The following is a 20,926-nucleotide window of genomic DNA, read 5'->3' as shown; positions in this document are numbered from 1 at the left end:
TGAAGTTGCTGTTATTGTCATACACTGAGTGCACAAAACATTAGGAACACCTTCCGAGTTGAGTTGGAACCCCCCCCCATTTGCCCTCAGAACAACCTCAATGCATCGGGGCATGGACTGTACAAGGTGTCGAAAGAGTTCCACAGGGATGCTGGCCCATGTTGACTCCAATGCTTTCCACAGTTGTGTCAAGTTGGCTGGATGTCTTGGGTGGTGGACCATTCTTGAAACACACAGGAAACTGTTGAGTGTGAAAAACCCAGCAGGGTTGCAGTTCTTGACACACTCAAACTTGTGCGCCTGACACTTAATACCATAGCCAGTTCAAAGGCACTTGTATTTTTTGTCTTGCACGTTATCCCTCTGAACTGCACACATACACAATCCATGTCTCAATTGTCTCACGGCTTAAAAATCCTTCTTTAACCTGCTCCTCCCCTTCATATACACTGATTGAAGTGGATTTAACAAGTGACATCAATAAGGATCATAGCCTTCACCTTGTCAGTCTGTCATGGAAAGACATGTTTTGTACACAGTGTAGTATGTGAATGGTAGATACCTTTTTCACTGAATAAAAGGTCTTCTGTTGACCATATTAGGTGGTGTTCCAGTCCTGCTGACTGGAGATAGTGTAAATTGTGTTTTTGACATTGGACACATATTTGACTGTGAAATATTTACAGTGGAAGAGAGTTAATGTTGCTCTCTTTGACGGATCATTTCTAGACAATAACTAATGTGAAACTAGTTTAATTAGGTGGGGGAGCCCCGCCTTTGATGCTTTCATGTTTTAATCTCTTTGCTCTGGAACCTCGGCTTTGGGTAGGCCTAAATCACGTATCAAATGTCCTCAACTCTGACTTGAAAATAGTTTGGATAGGGTGAACGGGAGGGCTTCCAGAAGGAGGGATACACCGCTGTAAAATGTCTGACTTTTAGGGGAAAGAAAATGACTTAATACTATGGACTGGACTAATATGGTAAAAAATTAGCAATTTGAATGATTTGTTGGCCTCTTTCACACAGCAAGGTCCAGGATATATTTAAAAATAAACACGCTCTGAACACGCAGATCTATTGCAGGCTGCCTTGCCTAGCACACTGATAATCTGGTCCCGGTTTCCACGCCTGCACCAAATAAGACCTGACCCTCGCTCAATATGCGTATCGAAGCAGCTGTGTGCATTCAACTAGTAAGATTATAATGAATAGGACAAAACAGTTTACATTTATATTGTAATAAATTCAATAACCATGTTTACATCTGTGAGGGACATTGTGAGGCAATATGAAAGCAAAGGTTTGAATTGGTCACCAAAACATTTCTTCCACATGGATGTCTTGAAGCGATATAAGGTCTGAAGGTAGATTGTCTGGCATCAACTTCCCATGTTTTAGTAAATAATCATATTGGTTTGTCTCAGAATTTACCCATTTGAGAATGTGATTTGTCGAGGTATGTTACATGAGAAAATTCATTGAGATTTTAATCGATGCTGAACCAATAGTCGACAAAATTCCCCCAGTTCTGATTATAGCTTTCAGTTCCTGTTAATTACAAGTAGGCAATCCAAGCCTCATTGCAAATTCTGAAAAGCGATCAAACTTGTGCCATTCGGAAATTATGATCTTCCAGGCCACTGTGTTGTCTTAATAACCGTCCAGGACTACTTCCTGTTTACTGAACACCTCTTCCTATTCTTCCTGCAGGCTTTGACGGCTGCCTGGCCTATGTGAAGTACAATGGGGAGAATCTACCATTCAGTGGAGATCACAGCGCTGTCACCATCTCCAAGACCAGCTCAGCCGTTAAGATTGGCTGCAGAGGGCCCAACCTGTGTGAGAGCAGCCCTTGCTGGGATGGCCTGATGTGCGTCAACCAGTGGTACACCTACCAGTGCCTCCCGCCCGGCGAATGCGCCTCCAGCCCTTGCCAGAACCGAGGGAGCTGCGTCCCTGGCCCCCGCTCTAGTTACACCTGCGTCTGCTCTGAGTTCTACACTGGCAAGACCTGCGAGACCCTGGTGGCGTGCCTGGGGGTTCAATGCCCTCAGGGCACCCTCTGCAAGACGGCCAACAATGGCGGCTTCATCTGCAGCCCGAGCCCCACAGCCAAGGAGCTTACCTTGCCCATCTGGGCAGTGCCAGCCATTGTGGGAAGCTGTGCCACAGCCCTGGCCCTGGTGGTGCTCAGTCTGATCCTCTGCAACCACTGCAAGGGCCGCAACAAGACCAAAGTGCCAAAGGAGGAGAAGCAGCCTAAGGAGAAGAAGAAGAAGAAGAAAAAAGGGAGTGAGAACGTGGCCTTTGACGACCCAGATAACATCCCTCCGTACGGTGATGAAATGACGGTGAGGAAGCAGCCTGAGGGGAACCCCAAGCCTGACATCATCGAGAGGGAAAACCCCTACCTCATATACGACGAGACGGACATTCCCCACAACAATGAGACCATCCCCAGCGCCCCCTGTGCCCCCTGCCAGATGCCTGAGGCAGACATGGAACACTATGACATAGACAACGCCAGCAGCATTGCCCCATCCGACGCCGACATCATCCAGCATTACAAGCAGTTCCGCAGCCACACGCCCAAGTTCTCCATCCAGAGACACAGCCCTCTGGGCTTTGCCAGACAGTCTCCCCTGCCATTGGGGGCCACCAGCTACACCTACCAGCCCCAGTACAGCCAGGCCCTGAGGTCCACCCCTCTCAGCCACTCAGCCTGCCCCACGCCCAACCCCCTCTCCAGGCACAGCCCGGCCCCCTTCACCAAGCCCTCGTCCTTCTACCGCAACACCCCCACCAGAGAGCTTAACCTGGCCCGCAGGGATGGCAGCCCCCTGGACTTGCACCACAATGAGATGAGCCAACAGGGAGCCATGTTCAACTACGGCAACCGGCTGGGCCGACGCAGCAAGAGCCCCCAGACTATGGGGGGCCACAGCTCCAGGCCAGGCAGCCGGCTCAAGCAGCCCATCGAGCAGATCCCCCTGGAGACGGGGCCCCCCGTGGGGCTGTCCATTGAGGAGGTGGAGCGGCTCAACACGCCGCGGCCCCGCAACCCCAGCATCTGCAGCGCCGACCACGGCCGCTCCTCGTCTGAAGAGGACTGCCGGAGGCCCCTGTCACGGGTGCGCAACCCAGCCGATGGCATCCCTGCCCCGGAGTCATCATCTGAGAGCGACTCCCACGACTCCTTCACCTGCTCAGAGATGGAGTACGACCGGGAGAAGCCCGTGGCCTACAGCTCCAGGGTGCCCAAGCTGTCGCAGGTCAACGAGTCAGACGCCGACGATGAGGACTACGGCGGGCGGCTCAAGCAGAGGCGCTACTCCAGCCGGCGGACCGAGGGCGGGCCCGCTGCACAGGCGCCGATGACAGACCACTACACTTTGCCCCATAAACTGGGCCAGCAAGCCGGGGGCTTCAACTGGGACAACCTGTTGAACTGGGGCCCAGGCTTCGGCCATTACGTAGATGTGTTCAAGGACCTGGCCCTGCTGCCGGAGAACGCAGCAGCGAAAGAGATGAACATTGAGATGAACATTGAGATGAACAGTGGGGATGGGTCAGTGACCATTCTGAACGAAGGGGAGGCCGAGCAATATGTATGAGACTATTTATTACAATCCTGTACAGTATGGTATGTTCTCTAAAAGAGAAACTAAGACGATGTAGATAAGAAGCAGAGCACATTGGGCTAGCCGTCTCCGCTAATTTCTTTGTGGAAATAAGACAACCTTCAATGCAGTAAAGCAGAAAATGACACCTGTAATATTACTTCTAATGGAGTTAGCCCCTTGGAAGAGTATACCAGTCCTTTCCAGACCTCTAATTGTACAATCATCTCTGCGTTCTCATTATGTGTTATACATTAACACTGAATGGTTGGAACAAAAATCCTGGGTCTGAATTAAATTTGATGACTGCAAAGCTAAATTTGATCTTCATCAAATGTAGCTGGTCTGTATTACCAATAATGCCGCTCCTTTGCGAAACGTCTGTCACATTCACCAGTGAAAGATAAGATGAGCGATAGCGTTGAAACACTCGCAAGAGAATTTCCAAAGGCCATAGCAATAGAAACCCCGGCCTGTGTCTTCTTTGTCCCATTTCAAATGTTTTAAAAGGAAGCATTTGTGTATGATTCTACTGCACCTCTAGGCATCCAGATACAGCCCTCGTGTAAAAATGAGCACACCACTTTGCTTGCACGGTAATCGAGGCCTGCCAGTGTTATGACCCAAGCACGATAACCGCTCTCTGGCTGTATGTGTTCTCTCAGATGACTGGCTAAGCACTCCAAGAGCTAGGATTAATCAAGTCCCTGCCTTACAGACATTTAAGGATGCTGAGGATACTATTGTTTCTGTTGGCGGGGTTGGGAAGGGAAGGTTCTGTGATGAATAGTCTGGGTCACAATCCCCCGAGCCTGAGTGTTATTTGACCAGCCAAAAGGTTCGGCCGATGATAGCTGATCCATCCCGTCATGACGTGAACCCCACCCACCTACGACTATGAACTTGTGTATATTTTTCTGTTTTCATGGGAAATCATGGATGTCATCGTTGTCAGTGTTTTTGTGCATTATTTTTAAATGTATGGTTTCTACTTTTTGTACTGTTTATTAACTTAAATGACTTAAGATGGGGTTTTATGGATATTTTCACATGCTGAAGTGTGTTCTTACTTTCAGGGAAAGTAAGATTGAAGACTTATCTTTTACATTTATTACATATGTAACGTCAGTATTTTCCCACTTTTGATAAAACTATAACACACTTTACGCTTTGTACATGTAAAAAGCCAATAACAGAATAAAACGTATTTATTTAAAGGTATCTTTCAATACAAAGTGAGCATGTCATGTGGTAAGCAATCTCACTGCAATCCTGTGGGGGGGGGGCACCTTTTGAGCTCAGATTGCAGCTCATTAATGTGGGTGGTATGGTATTTTATACTCTAAGGACTCTAAGACTGTTGTGAGTAGAGTTTAAATAAAGCATGTGCTGAATTGAACAAAACATTTTAAAAGGCCATTGAGGACCTAAATGAAACTGAGCCACAGTGCTGGCAGCCAAGCACAACATCCAGCGGACTCAGCGACGCAGGGCCCTCTATTGCTTTCAACAATTATTTACATCTGGCTTATTGAGTAGAACAATTTTTTTGTAGCCTGGTGATCTGGTATGTAACATGCTTATCTTCTCCGTCATCGAGAGAGAGGGGCCACGAAGAGAGAGAGAGAGAGAGAGAGAGAGAGGGGGGAGCCATGAACCAAGCGAAGAGTGACAACCCAAATCTGGTAGATTACTGTGGACTCCTGGAGAGGTTCTGTCCTGCCGAGACCAATGTTGACGTAGACTGCTTGGGAATGCTGTACCATGCCGATGCTGAAATAATAACACTCATAAGGATAATGATAGTAAGTGAAAAAGGACCTCGTGTAAACACAAGAGAAGATGAATTCAAATAAACCTCACAGCAGCCTTCTCGCTTTGCTGTGTGAGATTGGCATGGCAGGGTATCAAAATGAAACCGAGAGAGGAGTCGAAGATTGCATAGCATGCACTCCCCTCTAACTAAATGTGAATTAGAAAGGGAGACATACCCCCATAGGTGAGAGGGAGACAGACAGGGGCGGATGGCAAATATAAATACCAGCAAATGCCAGATGGGATGGTATTTCTTTTTCCTTAGTGGGCCTAACTTTTTTTTTAAATGTTGGTGTGCAAAATCATAATCTTGCTAATCATGAGGGCCTCAAGGAAACAAAATAGCCGGTGAGGGGGAAAAATGGTCCGGTGTGTTAGATTTCTGGTCCCAGTCCATCCCTGGAGACAAGGCTGCTTCATAAAGGGAGCATTGTCCTACTATATAAAGTAGATATATTTGCCCAAGAAGCATTGTCTTTTTGTAATAATTTACATTAGCTGGTTACCATATATATACAGTTCATGTTATTTCAATAGCGGAAAATGGACAACACTCATAGTCTAGAATGACTTCACATGATTAACAATGTAAATTTAGCAGTGCAGTGTGACTACTTTATCAACATTCACCACATGAAGTTAACAAAGTTGAAATTGGAAGTAGTTGTTTTCCAAGCAAGTGATAATGACGGAGACGCCAACAAGACTAGAGGCAATTTCCCATGTACAGGTGAAGTCGGAAGTTTACATACACCTTAGCCAAATACATTTAAACTCAGTTTTTCACAATTCCTGACATTTTATCCTAGTAACAATTCCCTGTCTTAGGTCAGTTAGGATCACCACTTTATTTGAAGAATGTGATATGTCAGAATAATAGTAGAGAGAATGATTTATTTCAGCTTTATTATCTTTCATCACATTCCCAGTGGGTCAGAGGTTTACATACACTCAATTAGTATTTGGTACATTGCCGTTAAATTGTTTAACTTGGGTAGCCTTCCACAAGCTTCCCACAATAAGTTGGGTGAATTTTGGCCCAATTCCTCCTGACAGAGCTGGTGTAACTGAGTCAGGTTTGCAGGCCTCCTTGCTCGCACACACTTTTTTCAGTTTTGCCCACACATATTCTATAGGATTGAGGTCAGGGCTTTGTGATGGCCACTCCAATACCTTGACTTTGTAGTCCTTAAGCCATTTTCCCACAACTTTGGGAGTATGTTTGAGGTCATTGTCCATTTGAAAGACCCATTTGCGACCAAGCTTTAACTTCCTGACTGATGTCTTGAGATGTTGCTTCAATGTATCCACATAATTTTCCATCCTCATGATGCCATCTATTTTGTGAAGTGCATCAGTCCCTCCTGCAGCAAAGCACCCCCACAACATGATGCTGCCACCCCTGCTTCACGGTTGGGATGGTGTTTTTCGGCTTGTAGGCCTCCCCATTTTTCCTCCGAACATAATGATGGTCATTATGGCCAAGCAGTTCTATTTTTGTTTCATCAGACCAGAGGACATTTCTAGTCTCTTTTTTTATGGCGGTTTTGGAGGAGTGGCTTCTTCTTTGCTGAGCGGCCTTTCAGGTTAAGTCAATATAGGACTCGTTTTACTGTGGATATAGATACTTTTGTACCTGTTTCCTCCAGCATCTTCACAAGGTCCTTTGATGTTGTTCTGGGATTGATTTGCACTTTGCACCAAAGTACGTTACTCTAGTGACACCCCATCCCGGATGCGGGAGCGTAATCATCGACTGACACTAATTAGCATAACGCAACGGACATAAATATTACTAGAACATTTTCCTATTCATGAAAATCACAAGTGAAATATATTGAGACACCGACTTAGCCTTTTGTTAATCACCCTGTCATCTCAGATTTTTAAAATATGCTTTACAGCCAAAGCAAGACAAGCATTTGTGTAAGTTTATCGATAGCCTAGCATAGCATTATGTCCAGCTAGCAGCAATCAAATTAAATTGTTTACCTTTGATGAGCTTCGGATGTTTTCACTCACGAGACTCCCAGTTAGATAGCCAATGTTCTTTTTTTCAATTTTTTTTTTAATAAAATATTATTTTTGTAGGCGAAATAGCTCCGTTTGTTCTTCACATTTGGCTGAGAAATCGACCGGAAATTGCGGTCACGACAACGCCGAAAAATATTACAAATTAGCTCCATAATATCGACAGAAACATGGCAAACGTTGTTTATAATCAATCCTCAAGGTGTTTTTCAAATATCTATTCGATAATATATCCACCGGGACAATTGGTTTTTCAGTAGGACCGATTGGAAAAATGGCTACCTCTGTATTTTACGCGGGAATCACTCTGAGATCCATCAGGTGACCACTTACACAATGTAGCCGCTTACGGGTATTCTTCAACATAAAGGCATAAAACTGTCACAATGCTGTAGACACCTTGGGGAATACGTAGAAAAAGTAATCTGGTTGATAGCCCATTCACTGCTCAATAGGGACGCATTGGAACGCAGAGCTTTCAAAACATGAGGAACTTCCGGATTGGATTTTTCTCAGGCTTTCGCCTTCAATATCAGTTCTGTTATACTCACAGACAATATTTTTACAGTTTTGGAAACTTTAGAGTGTTTTCTATCCTAAGCTGTCAATTCTATGCATATTCTAGCATCTTGTCCTGACAAAATATCCCGTTTACTTTGGGAACGTTATTTTTCCAAAAATCAAATAAATTTTAGTTGTCACATACACATGGTTAGCAGATGTTAATGCGAGTGTAGCGAAATGCTTGTGCTTCTAGTTCCGACAATGCAGTAATAACAAGTAATCTAACTAACAATTCCAAAACTACTGTCTTGTACACAGTGTAAGGGGATAAAGAATATGTACATAAGGATATATGAAGTGAGTGATGGTACAGAGCAGCATAGGCAAGATACAGTAGATGGTATCGAGTACAGTATATACATATGAGATGAGTATGTAAACAAAGTGGCATAGTTAAAGTGGCTAGTGTTACATGTATTACATAAGAATACAGTCGATGATATAGAGTACAGTATATACATATGCATATGAGATGAATAATGTAGGGTAAGTAACATTATATAAGGTAGCATTGTTTAAAGTGGCTAGTGATATATTTACATCATTTCCCATCAATTCCCATTATTCAAGTGGCTGGAGTTGAGTCAGTGTCAGTGTGTTGGCAGCAGCCACTCAATGTTAGTGGTGGCTGTTTAACAGTCTGATGGCCTTGAGATAGAAGCTGTTTTTCAGTCTCTCGGTCCCAGCTTTGATGCACCTGTACTGACCTCGCCTTCTGGATGATAGCGGGGTGAACAGGCAGTGGCTCGGGTGGTTGATGTCCTTGATGATCTTTATGGCCTTTCTGTGACATCGGGTGGTGTAGGTGTCCTGGAGGGCAGGTAGTTTGCCCCCGGTGATGCGTTGTGCAGACCTCACTACCCTCTGGAGAGCCTTACGGTTGTGGGCGGAGCAGTTGCCGTACCAGGCGGTGATACAGCCCGACAGGATGCTCTCGATTGTGCATCTGTAGAAGTTTGTGAGTGCTTTTGGTGACAAGCCGAATTTCTTCAGCCTCCTGAGGTTGAAGAGGCGCTGCTGCGCCTTCTTCACAATGCTGTCTGTGTGAGTGGACCAATTCAGTTTGTCTGTGATGTGTATGCCGAGGAACTTAAAACTTGCTACCCTCTCCACTACTGTTCCATCGATGTGGATAGGGGGGTGTTCCCTCTGCTGTTTCCTGAAGTCCACAATAATCTCCTTAGTTTTGTTGACGTTGAGTGTGAGGTTATTTTCCTGACACCACACTCCGAGGGCCCTCACCTCCTCCCTGTAGGCCGTCTCGTCGTTGTTGGTAATCAAGCCTACCACTGTTGTGTCGTCCGCAAACTTGATGATTGAGTTGTGTCGTGGGTGTCGTGGGTGAACAGGGAGTACAGGAGAGGGCTCAGAACGCACCCTTGTGGGGCCCAGTGTTGAGGATCAGCGGGGAGGAGATGTTGTTGCCTACCCTCACCACCTCGGGGCGGCCCGTCAGGAAGTCCAGTACCCAGTTGCACAGGGCGGGGTCGAGACCCAGGGTCTCGAGCTTGATGACGAGCTTGGAGGGTACTATGGTGTTGAATGCCGAGCTGTAGTCGATGAACAGCATTCTCACATAGGTATTCCTCTTGTCCAGATGGGTTAGGGCAGTGTGCAGTGTGGTTGAGATTGCATCGTCTGTGGACCTATTTGGGCGGTAAGCAAATTGGAGTGGGTCTAGGGTGTCAGGTAGGGTGGAGGTGATATGGTCCTTGACTAGTCTCTCAAAGCACTTCATGATGACGGAAGTGAGTGCTAGTCGTTTAGCTCAGTTACCTTAGCTTTCTTGGGAACAGGAACAATGGTGGCCCTCTTGAAGCATGTGGGAACAGCAGACTGGTATAGGGATTGATTGAATATGTCCGTAAACACACCGCCACCTGGTCTGCGCATGCTCTGAGGGCGCGGCTGGGGATGCCGTCTGGGCCTGCAGCCTTGCGAGGGTTAACACGTTTAAATGTCTTACTCACCTCGGCTGCAGTGAAGGAGAGACCGCATGTTTTCGTTGCAGGCCGTGTCAGTGGCACTGTATTGTCCTCAAAGCGGGCAAAAAAGTTATTTAGTCTGCCTGGGAGCAGGACATCCTGATCCGTGACTGGGCTTGATTTCTTCCTGTAGTCCGTGATTGACTGTAGACCCTGCCACATGCCTCTTGTGTCTGAGCCGTTGAATTGAGATTCTACTTTGTCTCTGTACTGACGCTTAGCTTGTTTGATAGCCTTGCGGAGGGAATAGCTGCACTGTTTGTATTCGGTCATGTTACCAGACACCTTGCCCTGATTAAAAGCAGTGGTTCGCGCTTTAAGTTTCACGCGAATGCTGCCATCAATCCACGGTTTCTGGTTAGGGAATGTTTTAATCGTTGCTATGGGAACGACATCTTCAACGCACGTTCTAATGAACTCGCACACCGAATCAGCGTCTTCCTCAATGTTGTTGTCTGACGCAATACGAAACATGTCCCAGTCCACGTGATGGAAGCAGTCTTGGAGTGTGGAGTTAGCTTGGTCGGACCAGCGTTGGACAGACCTCAGCGTGGGAGCCTCTTGTTTTAGTTTCTGTCTGTAGGCAGGGATCAACAAAATGGAGTCGTGGTCAGCTTTTCCGAAAGGGGGGCGGGGCAGGGCCTTATATGCGTCGCGGAAGTTAGAGTAACAATGATCCAAGGTCTTTCTAGTAGACAGAACGCGTCTCCTTCCTGAGCGGTATGATGGCTGCGTGGTCCCATGGTGTTTATACTTGGGTACTATTGTTTGTACAGATGAACGTGGTACGTTCAGGCGTTTGGAAATTGCTCCCAAGGATAAACCAGACTTGTGGAGGACTACAATTTTTTTCTGTGGTCTTGGCTGATTTCTTTTGATTTTCCCATGTTGTCTAGCAAAGAGGCACTGAGTTTGAGGCCTTTAAATACATCCACAGGTACACCTCCAATTGACTCAAATGATGTCAATAAGCCTATCAGAATCTTCTAAAGCCACAACATAATTTTCTGGAATTTTCCAAGCTGTTCAAAGGCACAGTCAACTTAGTGTATTCAAACTTCTGACCCACTGGAATTGTGATACAGTGAATTATAAGTGAAATAATCTGTTGGAAAAATGACTTTTGTCATGGACAAAGTAGATGTCCTAACCGACTTGCCAAACTATGGTTTGTTAACAAGACATTTGTGGAGTGGTAAGTGTATATAAACTTCTGACTTCAACTGTACGGAGCGGTACTCTAACGCGGAAGCTTATAAGAAATCCTGCAATAACCCCACGACGCGCCATCAAACGGGCAAAGCGTCAGGACTAAGATCAAATCGTACTACACCAGCTCCGGAGCTCGTCGGATGTGGCAGGGCTTGCAAACTATTACAGACTACAAAGGGAAGCACAGCCGAGAGCTGCCCAGTGATACCAGCCTACCAGGCAAGCTAAATAACTTCTATGCTCTCTTCGAGGCAAGTAACACTGAAACATGCGAGAGCATCAGATGTTCCAGACGACTTTGTTATCACACTCTCTTATCATTCGATGTGAGTAAGATCTTTAAAAAGGTCAACATTCACAAGGCCTCAGGGCAAGACGGATTACCAGGACGTGTACTCCGATTATGCGCTGACCAACTGGCAAGTGTCTTCACTGTCATTTTCAACCTCTCCCTGTCTGAGTCTGTAACACCAACATGTGAACACGAGAGGTCCCTGTGCCTAAGAACACTAAGGTAACCTGCCTAAATGACTACCGACCCATAGCACTCACGTCTGTAGCCATGAAATGCTTTGAAAGGCTGGTCATGGCTCACATCAACACCATTATCCCAGAAACCTTAGACCCATTCCAATTTGCATACCGCACCAACAGATCGACAGATGATGCAATCTCTATTGCACTCCACACTGCCCTTTCACACCTGTACAAAAATAACACCTATGTGAGAATGCTATTCATTGACTACAGCTCAGCGTTCAACACCATAGTGCCCTCAAAGCTCATCACTAAGCTAAGGACCGTGGGACTAACACCTCCCTCTGCAACTGGATCCTGGACTTCCTGACAGGCTGCCCCCAGGTGGTAAGGGTAGATAACAACACATACGCCACGCTGATCCTCAACACGGGGGCCCCTCAGGGTTGCGTGCTCAGTCCCCTCCTGTGCTCCCTTTCACTCATGACTGCACAGCCAGGCACGACACCAACATCATCATTAAGTTTGCTGATGACACAACAGTCATAGGCCTGATCACCGACAACAACGAGACAGCCTATAGGGAGGAGGTCAGAGACCTGACCATGTGGTGCAATGACAACAGCCCCTCCCTTAGTGTGATCAAGACAAAGGAAATGATTGTGGAGTACAGGAAAAGGAGGACCGAGCACCCCCCCCCTATCCACCGCCATTGTTGCAACCCCTATTACCAGCCTGTTCAAACTCTCTTTCATATCGTCTGAGATCCTCAAGGATTGGAAAGCTGCCGTAGTCATCCCACTCTTCAAAGGGGGAGACACCCTGGACCCAAACTGTTACAGACCTATATCCATCCTGCCCTGCCTATCTAAGGTATTCGAAAGCCAAGTCAACAAACAGATCACTGACCATCTCGAATCCCACCATACCTTCTCCCCTGTGCAATCTGGTTTCCGAGCCGGTCACGGGTGCACCTCAGCCACGCTCAAGGTACTAAATGATATCATAACCGCCATCGATATAAGACAGTACTGTGCAGCCATCTTCATCGACCTGGCCAAGGCTTAAGACTCTGTCAATCACCATATTCTTATCGGCAGACTCAGTAGCCTCATTTTGTCTAATGGATGCCTTGCCTGGTTCACCAACTACTTTGCAGACAGAGTTCAGTGTGTCAAATCGGAGGTCATGTTGTCCGGTCCTCTGGCAGTCTCTATGGGGTGCCACAGGGTTCAATTCTCGGGCGGACTCTTTTCTCTGTATATATCAATGATGTTGCTCTTGCTGCGGGCGATTCCCTGATCCACCTCTACGCAGACGACACCATTCTGTATACTTCTGTCCCTTCCTTGGACACTGTGCTATCTAACTTCCAAACGAGCTTCAATGCCATACAACACTCCTTCCGTGGCCTCCAACTGCTCTTAAACGCTAGTAAAACCAAATGCATGCTTTTCAATCGTTCGCTGCCTGCACCCGCACGCCCGACTAGCATCACCACCCTGGATGTTCCGACCTAGAATATGTGGACATCTATAAGTACCTAGGTGTCTGGCTAGACTGTAAACTCTCCTTCCAGACTCATATCAAACATCTCCAATCTAAAATCAAATCTAGAGTCGGCTTTCTATTCCGCAACAAAGCCTCCTTCACTCACGCTGCCAAACTTACCCTAGTAAAACTGACTATCCTACCGATCCCCAACTTTGGCGATGTCATCTACAAAATAGCTTCCAATACTCTACTCAGCAAACTGGATGCAGTTTATCACAGTGCCATCCGTTTTGTTACTTAAGCACCTTATACCACCCACCACTGCGACCTGTATGCTCTAGTCGGCTGGCCCTCGCTACATATTTGTCGCCAGACCCACTGGCGCCAGGTCATCTACAAGTCCATGCTAGGTAAAGCTCCGCTTTATCTCAGTTCACTGGTCACGATGGCAATACCCACCCGTAGCACGCGCTCCAGCAGGTGTATCTCACTGATCATCCCTAAAGCTAACACCTCATTTGGCCGCCTTTCCTTCCAGTTCTCTGCTGCCTGTGACTGGAACGAATTGCAAAAATCGCTGAAGTTGGAGACTTTTATCTCACTCACCAACTTTAAACATCTGCTATCTGAGCAGCTAACCGATCACTGCAGCTGTACATAGTCCATCTGTAAATAGCCAACCCAATTTACCTACCTCATCCCCATACTGTTTTTATTTATTTACTTTTATGCTCTTTTGCACACCAGTATCTCTACCTGCACATGACCATCTGATCTTTTATCACTCCAGTGTTAATCTGCAAAATTGGAATTATTCGCCTACCTCCTCATGCCTTTTGCACACAATGTATATAGACTCTTTTTTTTCTTTTTTTCTACTGTGTTATTGACTTATTTATGGTTTACTCCATGTGAAACTCTGTGTTGTTGTCTGTTCACACTGCTATGCTTTATCTTGGCCAGGTCACTTGTTCTCAACTAGCCTACCTGGTTAAATAAAGGTGAAATAAAAAATAAATACAAATAAATTATCATCTATGGGGCTGTAGTGGGGTAGGTTGAGAGCTTCAAGTTCCTTGGTGTCCACATCACCAACAAAGTAACATGGTCCAAGCACACCAAGACAGTAGTGAAGAGGGCATGACAAAATCTATTCCCCCTCAGGAGACTGAAAAGATTTGGCAAAGTTTTTTCAGCTGCACCATCGAGAGTATCATAACGGATTACATCACTGCCTGGTATGGCAACTGCTCCGCCTCCGATCACAATGCACTACAGAGGGTAGTGCGTACGGCCCGGTATATCACCGGGGCCAAGCTTCCTGCCATCCAGGACCTCTATACCAGGCGGTGTCAGAGGAAGACCCTAAAAATTGTCAAAGACTCCAGCCACATTGTCATAGACTGTTGTCTCTGCTACCGCACGGCAAGCGGTAGCAGAGCGCCAAGTCTAGGTCCAAGAGGCTTCTAAACAGCTTCTAACCAACCCCAAGCCATAAGACTCCTGAACAGCTAAACAAATGTCTACCCAGACTATTTGCATTGCCCCCCCCCCCCCCCCCCCCCCCTTCTACGCTGCTGCTACTCTCTGTTATTATCTATGCATAGTCACTTTAATAACTCTACCTAGATGTACAGTACATATTACCTAAATTACCTCGACACCGGTGCTCCCAGCACATTGACTGTGTACCGGTACCCCCTGTATATAGCCCCACTATTGTTATTTACTGCTTCTCTTTAATTAATTGTTATTCTTTCTCTTACTTTTTTTTGTTATTTTCTTAAAACTGCATTGTTGGTTAAGGGCTTGTAAGTAAGCATTTCACTGTAAGGTCCAAATGTACAAATACAATTTGATTTGATTTGATTAATTAAACCGATGTATAGTGCAACGAGTGATTGCTTGAAGTACCTAGGAAACTGTTGTCGTGTCTTTGGCTATGCCGGATTAAGTGATATGACATGCTATTCTATTAAATAATTTCTCCGCAATTAATAATACCTGATTGAGCTAATCATGTAAATGTAATTAACTAGAGAGTCGGGGCACCACGAAATAATATTTATAGAGCTGTTATCTTCTGAATAACCTCTTAAAAACCTAGTAATATTTTACATCAATAGCAGTCAATATTAATTGTCATCTTAATTCAGTCTCGTCTGAAAGTTGTAAATGATTGGTTATCTGCACGAACCCTGGCTAACAAGTTGAATCAGCAATAGAAAATTGGGATTAATTATTTATTTACTAAATACCTTACTAATCACACAGAATTACACATACACATAATTAAATCATAACTTGATTACAAATTACGTCATAAAGGAAAACGTCCCTAGTGGGGGGAACAGATATGACAGCTTATTACACAAAAGAAAAGGGGCTGGGTTTGAGTGAAAGAGCGGGAAGACTGAGGAACAAAGGGCGAAGCTGTGCTATCGTAAATACAGTATCTTATGCATTCTAAATTACCGCCCATTTGGAAAAGGAAAATGCAACAAATATTTACTCTGAGCTGCGCTTCAGTAGGTTGGTGGTAGATGGAAGGCCGTGTTGCCCAACCAAGTCCTTTGTCCTTTGAAGAATGTCTCTGCTGGTAAATGTAATACTTTGTAGTAACGTCGTTGTGTGGTAGACGGGATACTCTGTCTGTTCCTTCCTAACCCTTGTTTGCAGCGGCTGTTGCTAACTCAACGGCTAGGCGGTATCACTTCTGTAGTGAATAAGAGTTCAAAGTTCATACCATTCGCAACCAAAGCTCACGAATTACCAAAATATAGTTCATTTCCCCCCACCTTCTGATGTTCTCAGAATCTCTATGTTAACCAAGGGTTTTTCAAATGTAACATCAGTAGGGTAGAGAGAGGAAAAAGGGGGGAAGAGATATTTATAACTGTCATAAACCTACTCCCAGGCCAACGTCGTGACACTGTGGTACAATTTCGATTGAGTAGTGTCCCCAGTTACGATGTTCTGTGCTAGGTCTTAGCAGTATTGACTTGGTCTCAGTCGTCTCTTTGCTCTATAGAAATTCCCCCACAAGGGATTTAGCCCACATGTTTCTACTTGTTATCTTATGTTCGGTCTGACTGGTTATTGCTTGTTGACCATTGCTTGTTGACAATCTCTTTTTCTATGTTTTTGTCTTGAAGCTGAGTTCATTGATAATTTGAAGGAGACCTCTCTCTGTGATGGGTTGAAGACACTGTCCACTGTAGATACTGGAGTCATAGCTGATTGTATCTCATCCTAAATCAGTGTCAACCTGAGAAAGAGATATGACTATCTTTCCAAGTCCAAGGAAAGATGACAGAAAACCCCATGGCAAATACAGTACAGAGTGTTCTTTTTTCCCAGGGGACACTACTTCAACCTTTTGCCAAGCACGGAGAGCTAGGTGGCACTTAAGTCAGCATCCCCCTGAATTAGAAAACAAAAGAAAGTGCTGAGCCAGTAATGTCACATCGTTTGACTATGTAGTGGCACTGAAATGGGATGTTTGGTACTAGTTGATGTTCACTGCTTAGCACTTAACAGACACTTCTGTTAACGTTTTCAAGAGGGTAGCGTATAAGCCTACATAATACTACCCCTTGGACTAGAAAATGTGCCAAGTCATAGAAACAATATATATTATATTCCAAAGATGTGCAGACATAGAAAAGTATGTTTATTTTTCCCTTTCCCTACAGTTTAATTAATTGATGCTTTCATGTCAGTTGAAAGGCATTGACTTGGCTGCAGTACGCACAGCATTGACAAACACTTTCGAAGGCAACGACACAGCTTTGATGCAGATGTGAACATGAACACTCCTTATTAAGATGAAGCAATAATTTGTAGATTAGTCTTTTGCTGTTATTTCACGTGCACGTATTTCACGAATGAGCCAATGATTTGTCTTCCATGTATCCATCAAGGCCTTAAGATTCTGTAAGGATACCTGAACAAAAAAAAAAGATTTAGAAAAAAAGATAGTCATTGTATGACGTTTCAATTAGTAGATCATCATCTTCAGCTTTAAAGACATGAAAGATGCCACTTCCCGGAATAGGATTTAGGATTGACCAACAACTCTTGACTCTTGTTAGTGGATAAGGATCATGGTCATATGACGATGCTTTTAATTAAAAGCCACGTAATTTAAGCTGTTATTGTTTAATCAAACACCATGACGCCCGGAATTTTAGGAATAATCAATCTTTATAAACAAACTCTGGGCAGATTTTGAAGGAACTGGATGAATTAAGAAAGGCAATTTCGCCACACCACATCCTCTTATAAACATGGGGGAGAAGTCAAAGTAAACAGAGAAGATATCAAAACAATTTTAATTTGACTTTTATTCTATGACACTTGTGGATTTAAAAATAGTTTCGCTCAGCACTAAGCTACAGTTGAAGTCGGAAATGTACATACACATAGGTTGGAGTCATTAAAACTAGTTTTTCAACCACTCCACAAATTTCTTGTTAAACAAACTATAGTTTTGGCAAGTCGGTTAGGACATCTACTGTAATTTTTCCAACAATTGTTTACAGACAGATTATTTCACTTATAATTCACTGTACCTCAATTCCAGTGGGTCAGAAGTTTACATACAGTAAGTTGACTGTGCCTTTAAACAGCTTGGAAAATTCCAGAAAATTATGTCATTGCTTTAGAAGCTTCTGATAGGCTAATTGACATCATTTGAGTCCATTTGGAGGTGTACCTGTGGATGTATTTCAAGGCCTACCTACGAAGTGCCTCTTTGCTAGACATGATAGGAAAATCAAAAGAAAATAGCCAAAATTGTAAATCTCCACAAGTCTGGTTCATCCTTGGGAGCAATTTCTAAATTCTTGAAGGTACCACGTTCATCTGTACAACAATAGTACGCAAGTATAAACACCAAGGGACCACGCAGCCGTCATACCGCTCAGGAAGGAGACGCGTTCTGTCTACTAGAGATGAACGTACTTTGGTGCGAAAAGTGAAAATCAATCCCAGAACAACAGCAAAGGACCATGTGAAGATGCTGGAGGAAACAGGTTCGAAATGATCTATATCCATAATAAAACAAGTCCTATATCAACATAACCTGAAAGGCCGCTCAGCAAGGAAGAAGCCACTGCTCCAAAACCGCCATAAGAAAGCCAGACTACGGTTTGCAAATGTACATGGGGACAAAGATCATACTATTTGAAGAAATGTCCTCTGGTCTGATGAGGACTGTTTGGCCATAATGACCATTGTCATGTTTGGAGGAAAAAAGGGGAGGCTTGCAAGCTGAAGAACACCATCCCAACCATGAAGCAGGGGGGTGGCAGCATCATGTTGTGGGGGTGCTTTGCTGCAGGAGGGACTGGTGCACTTCACAAAATAGATGGCATCATGAGGATGGAAAATTATGTGGATACATTGAAGCAACATCTCAAGACATCAGTCAGGAAGTTAAAACTTGGTCGCAAATGGGTCTTCCAAATGGACAATGACCCCAAACATACTTCTAAAGTTGTGGCAAAATGGCTTAAGGACAACAAAGTCAAGGTATTGGAGTGGCCATCACAAAGCCCTGACCTCAATCCTATAGAAAATGTGTGGGCAGAACTGAAAATGTGTGTGCGAGCAAGGAGGCCTGCAAACCTGACTCAGTTACACCAGCTCTGTCAGGAGGAATGGGCCAAAATTCACCCAACTTATTGTGGGAAGCTTTTGGAAGGCTACCCAAAACGTTTGACCCAAGTTAAACAATTTTAAGGCAATGCTAACAAATACTAATTGAGTGTATATCAACTTCTGACCCACTGGGAATGTGATGAAAGAAAAAAAAGCTGAAATAAATCATTCTCTCTATTATTATTCTGACATTTCACATTCTTCAAATAAAGTGGTGATCCTAACTGACCTAAGACTGAATTTTTACTAGGATAAAATGTCAGGAATTGTGAAAAACTGAGTTTAAATGTATTTGGCTAAGGTGTATGTAAACTTCCGACTTCAACTGTACGTACAGTCTCTGTGGGGACGACATCATCGATGCACTTATTGATAAAGCCACTGACTTATGTGGTGTACTCCTCAATGCCATCGGAAGAATCCCGGAACATATTCCAGTCTGTGCTAGCCAAACAGTCCTGTAGGTTAGCACCTGCTTCATCTGACCACTTTTTTATAGACCGAGTCACTGGTGCTTCCTGCTTTAATTTTTTATTGTAAGCAGGAATCAGGGGGATAGAATTATGGTCAGATTTGCCAAATGGAGGGGGAGGGAGAGCTTTGTATATGTCTATGTGTGTGGAGTAAAGGTGGTCTAGAATTTTTTTCCTCTGGTTGCACATTTAACATGCTGATAGAAATTAGGTAAAGCTGATTTAAGTTTCCCTGCATTAAAGTCCCCAGCCACTAGGAGCGCCGCGTCTGGATGAACGTTTTTCTGTTTGCTTATGGCGGTATACAGCTCAATGAGTGAGGTTTTTATGCCATTATCTGTCTGTGGTGGTATACAGACAGTTACAAAAAAATACAGATGAAAACTCTCTAGGTAGATAGTGTGGTCTTCAGCTTATCAGGCGAGCAAAAACTCTTCCTTAGAACCGTGCACCAGCTGTTTACATATACATATGCATATACATATGCCCCCGCCGTGTGTCTTACCAGAGGCTGCTGTTCTATCCTGCCGATAGAGTGTATAAACCGCCAGCTGTATGTTCTTAATGTCGTCATTCAGCCATGACTCGGTGAAACATAAGATATTACAGCTTTTAATTTCCTGTTGGTAGGATGTACGTGCCTTCATTTTGTCCCATTCATTTTCCAGCGATTGAATATTAGCTAGCAGGACAGAAGACAAAGGCAGATTAGCCACTCGTCGCCTATTCCTCACAAGACACCCTGATCTTTTTCAGCAAAATCTCAGTTTCCTTCTCCAGCGAATGAGGCCTGGTCAGGTGTCTGTAATATATCCCTCCCGTCTGACTCATTGAACAAAAACTCTTTGTCTAATCTAAGGTGAGTCCTCTCAGTTCTGTTGTCCAGAAGCTCTTTTCAGTCATAAGAGACGGTAGCAGCAACATTATGTACAAAAGTTACGAACAACGCGAAAAATCATTGTGTGAATTTTTTTATTTTTTATTATCACACTCACGGTTAGTCCTTTTCCATGTACTTTTCCCAAAGAAGAGACCAGTTTTAAGCGAGGTATACACAGTCTCATTGTAAAATATATCTTTATAATATTCCCTTTTTTCAGTGACTGTGAGGCCCAGACCGGACAGCTCTGAATTATGAGTTGCTGATTTGTTCTCTCAACTACAATAAGAAATGTAGAAACAGCTGCCTTCTATGTAATCACCATGTATTTCAGTACAGCATGGCTGTTATAATGTTTATGAAATCATTCTATAGGGTGATTTTACACACACTGACCTTCTGGGCAGCAACTCTAAGCAGCAACTCTTCCAGAAGACCTTTTCAATACTTCCTGTGGACTTAGAGGAATTGGATGATGGTCATAATGTAAAATACCACCATTTAATAATGTATTTCCTCGTTAGAATTTGGCTGCACTGGGTGGCATCCCAAGTAGGACTTTGGAACTCAAGTAGTAGGAGTATGGATCCCAAGTAGGACTATGGATCCCAAGTTGACCTAATTCTGTACCTGAGAGGATTTTGTACTTCAATAGTTTTAGTCTTTTTCTCTTTAACAGGCTTGCATGTACATATAGAGGGGATAAAC

The 20,926-nt window shown here is 44.4% G+C and overlaps 1 protein-coding gene across 1 annotated transcript in view; it reads left to right on the top strand.

Moving 5' to 3' along the window:
• LOC110488886 (protocadherin Fat 4) overlaps positions 1-4,844 on the top strand; it is a 100,009-nt gene extending 95,165 nt beyond the window's left edge. The window contains exon 17 of the mRNA XM_021561327.2: positions 1,714-4,844. Within this exon, the coding sequence (XP_021417002.2) occupies positions 1,714-3,617 (1,904 nt within the window). The 3' untranslated portion in view covers positions 3,618-4,844. The remainder of the gene's footprint in view (positions 1-1,713) is intronic.
• The last annotated feature ends 16,082 nt before the right edge of the window (positions 4,845-20,926 follow it).

This window comes from Oncorhynchus mykiss, chromosome 14, assembly GCF_013265735.2.
Source record: "Oncorhynchus mykiss isolate Arlee chromosome 14, USDA_OmykA_1.1, whole genome shotgun sequence".
In the NCBI taxonomy this organism is placed as follows: domain Eukaryota; kingdom Metazoa; phylum Chordata; class Actinopteri; order Salmoniformes; family Salmonidae; genus Oncorhynchus; species Oncorhynchus mykiss.
The sequence above is the reverse complement of the archived record's forward strand: the minus strand, read 5'-3'. Positions and strand labels throughout refer to the sequence as shown.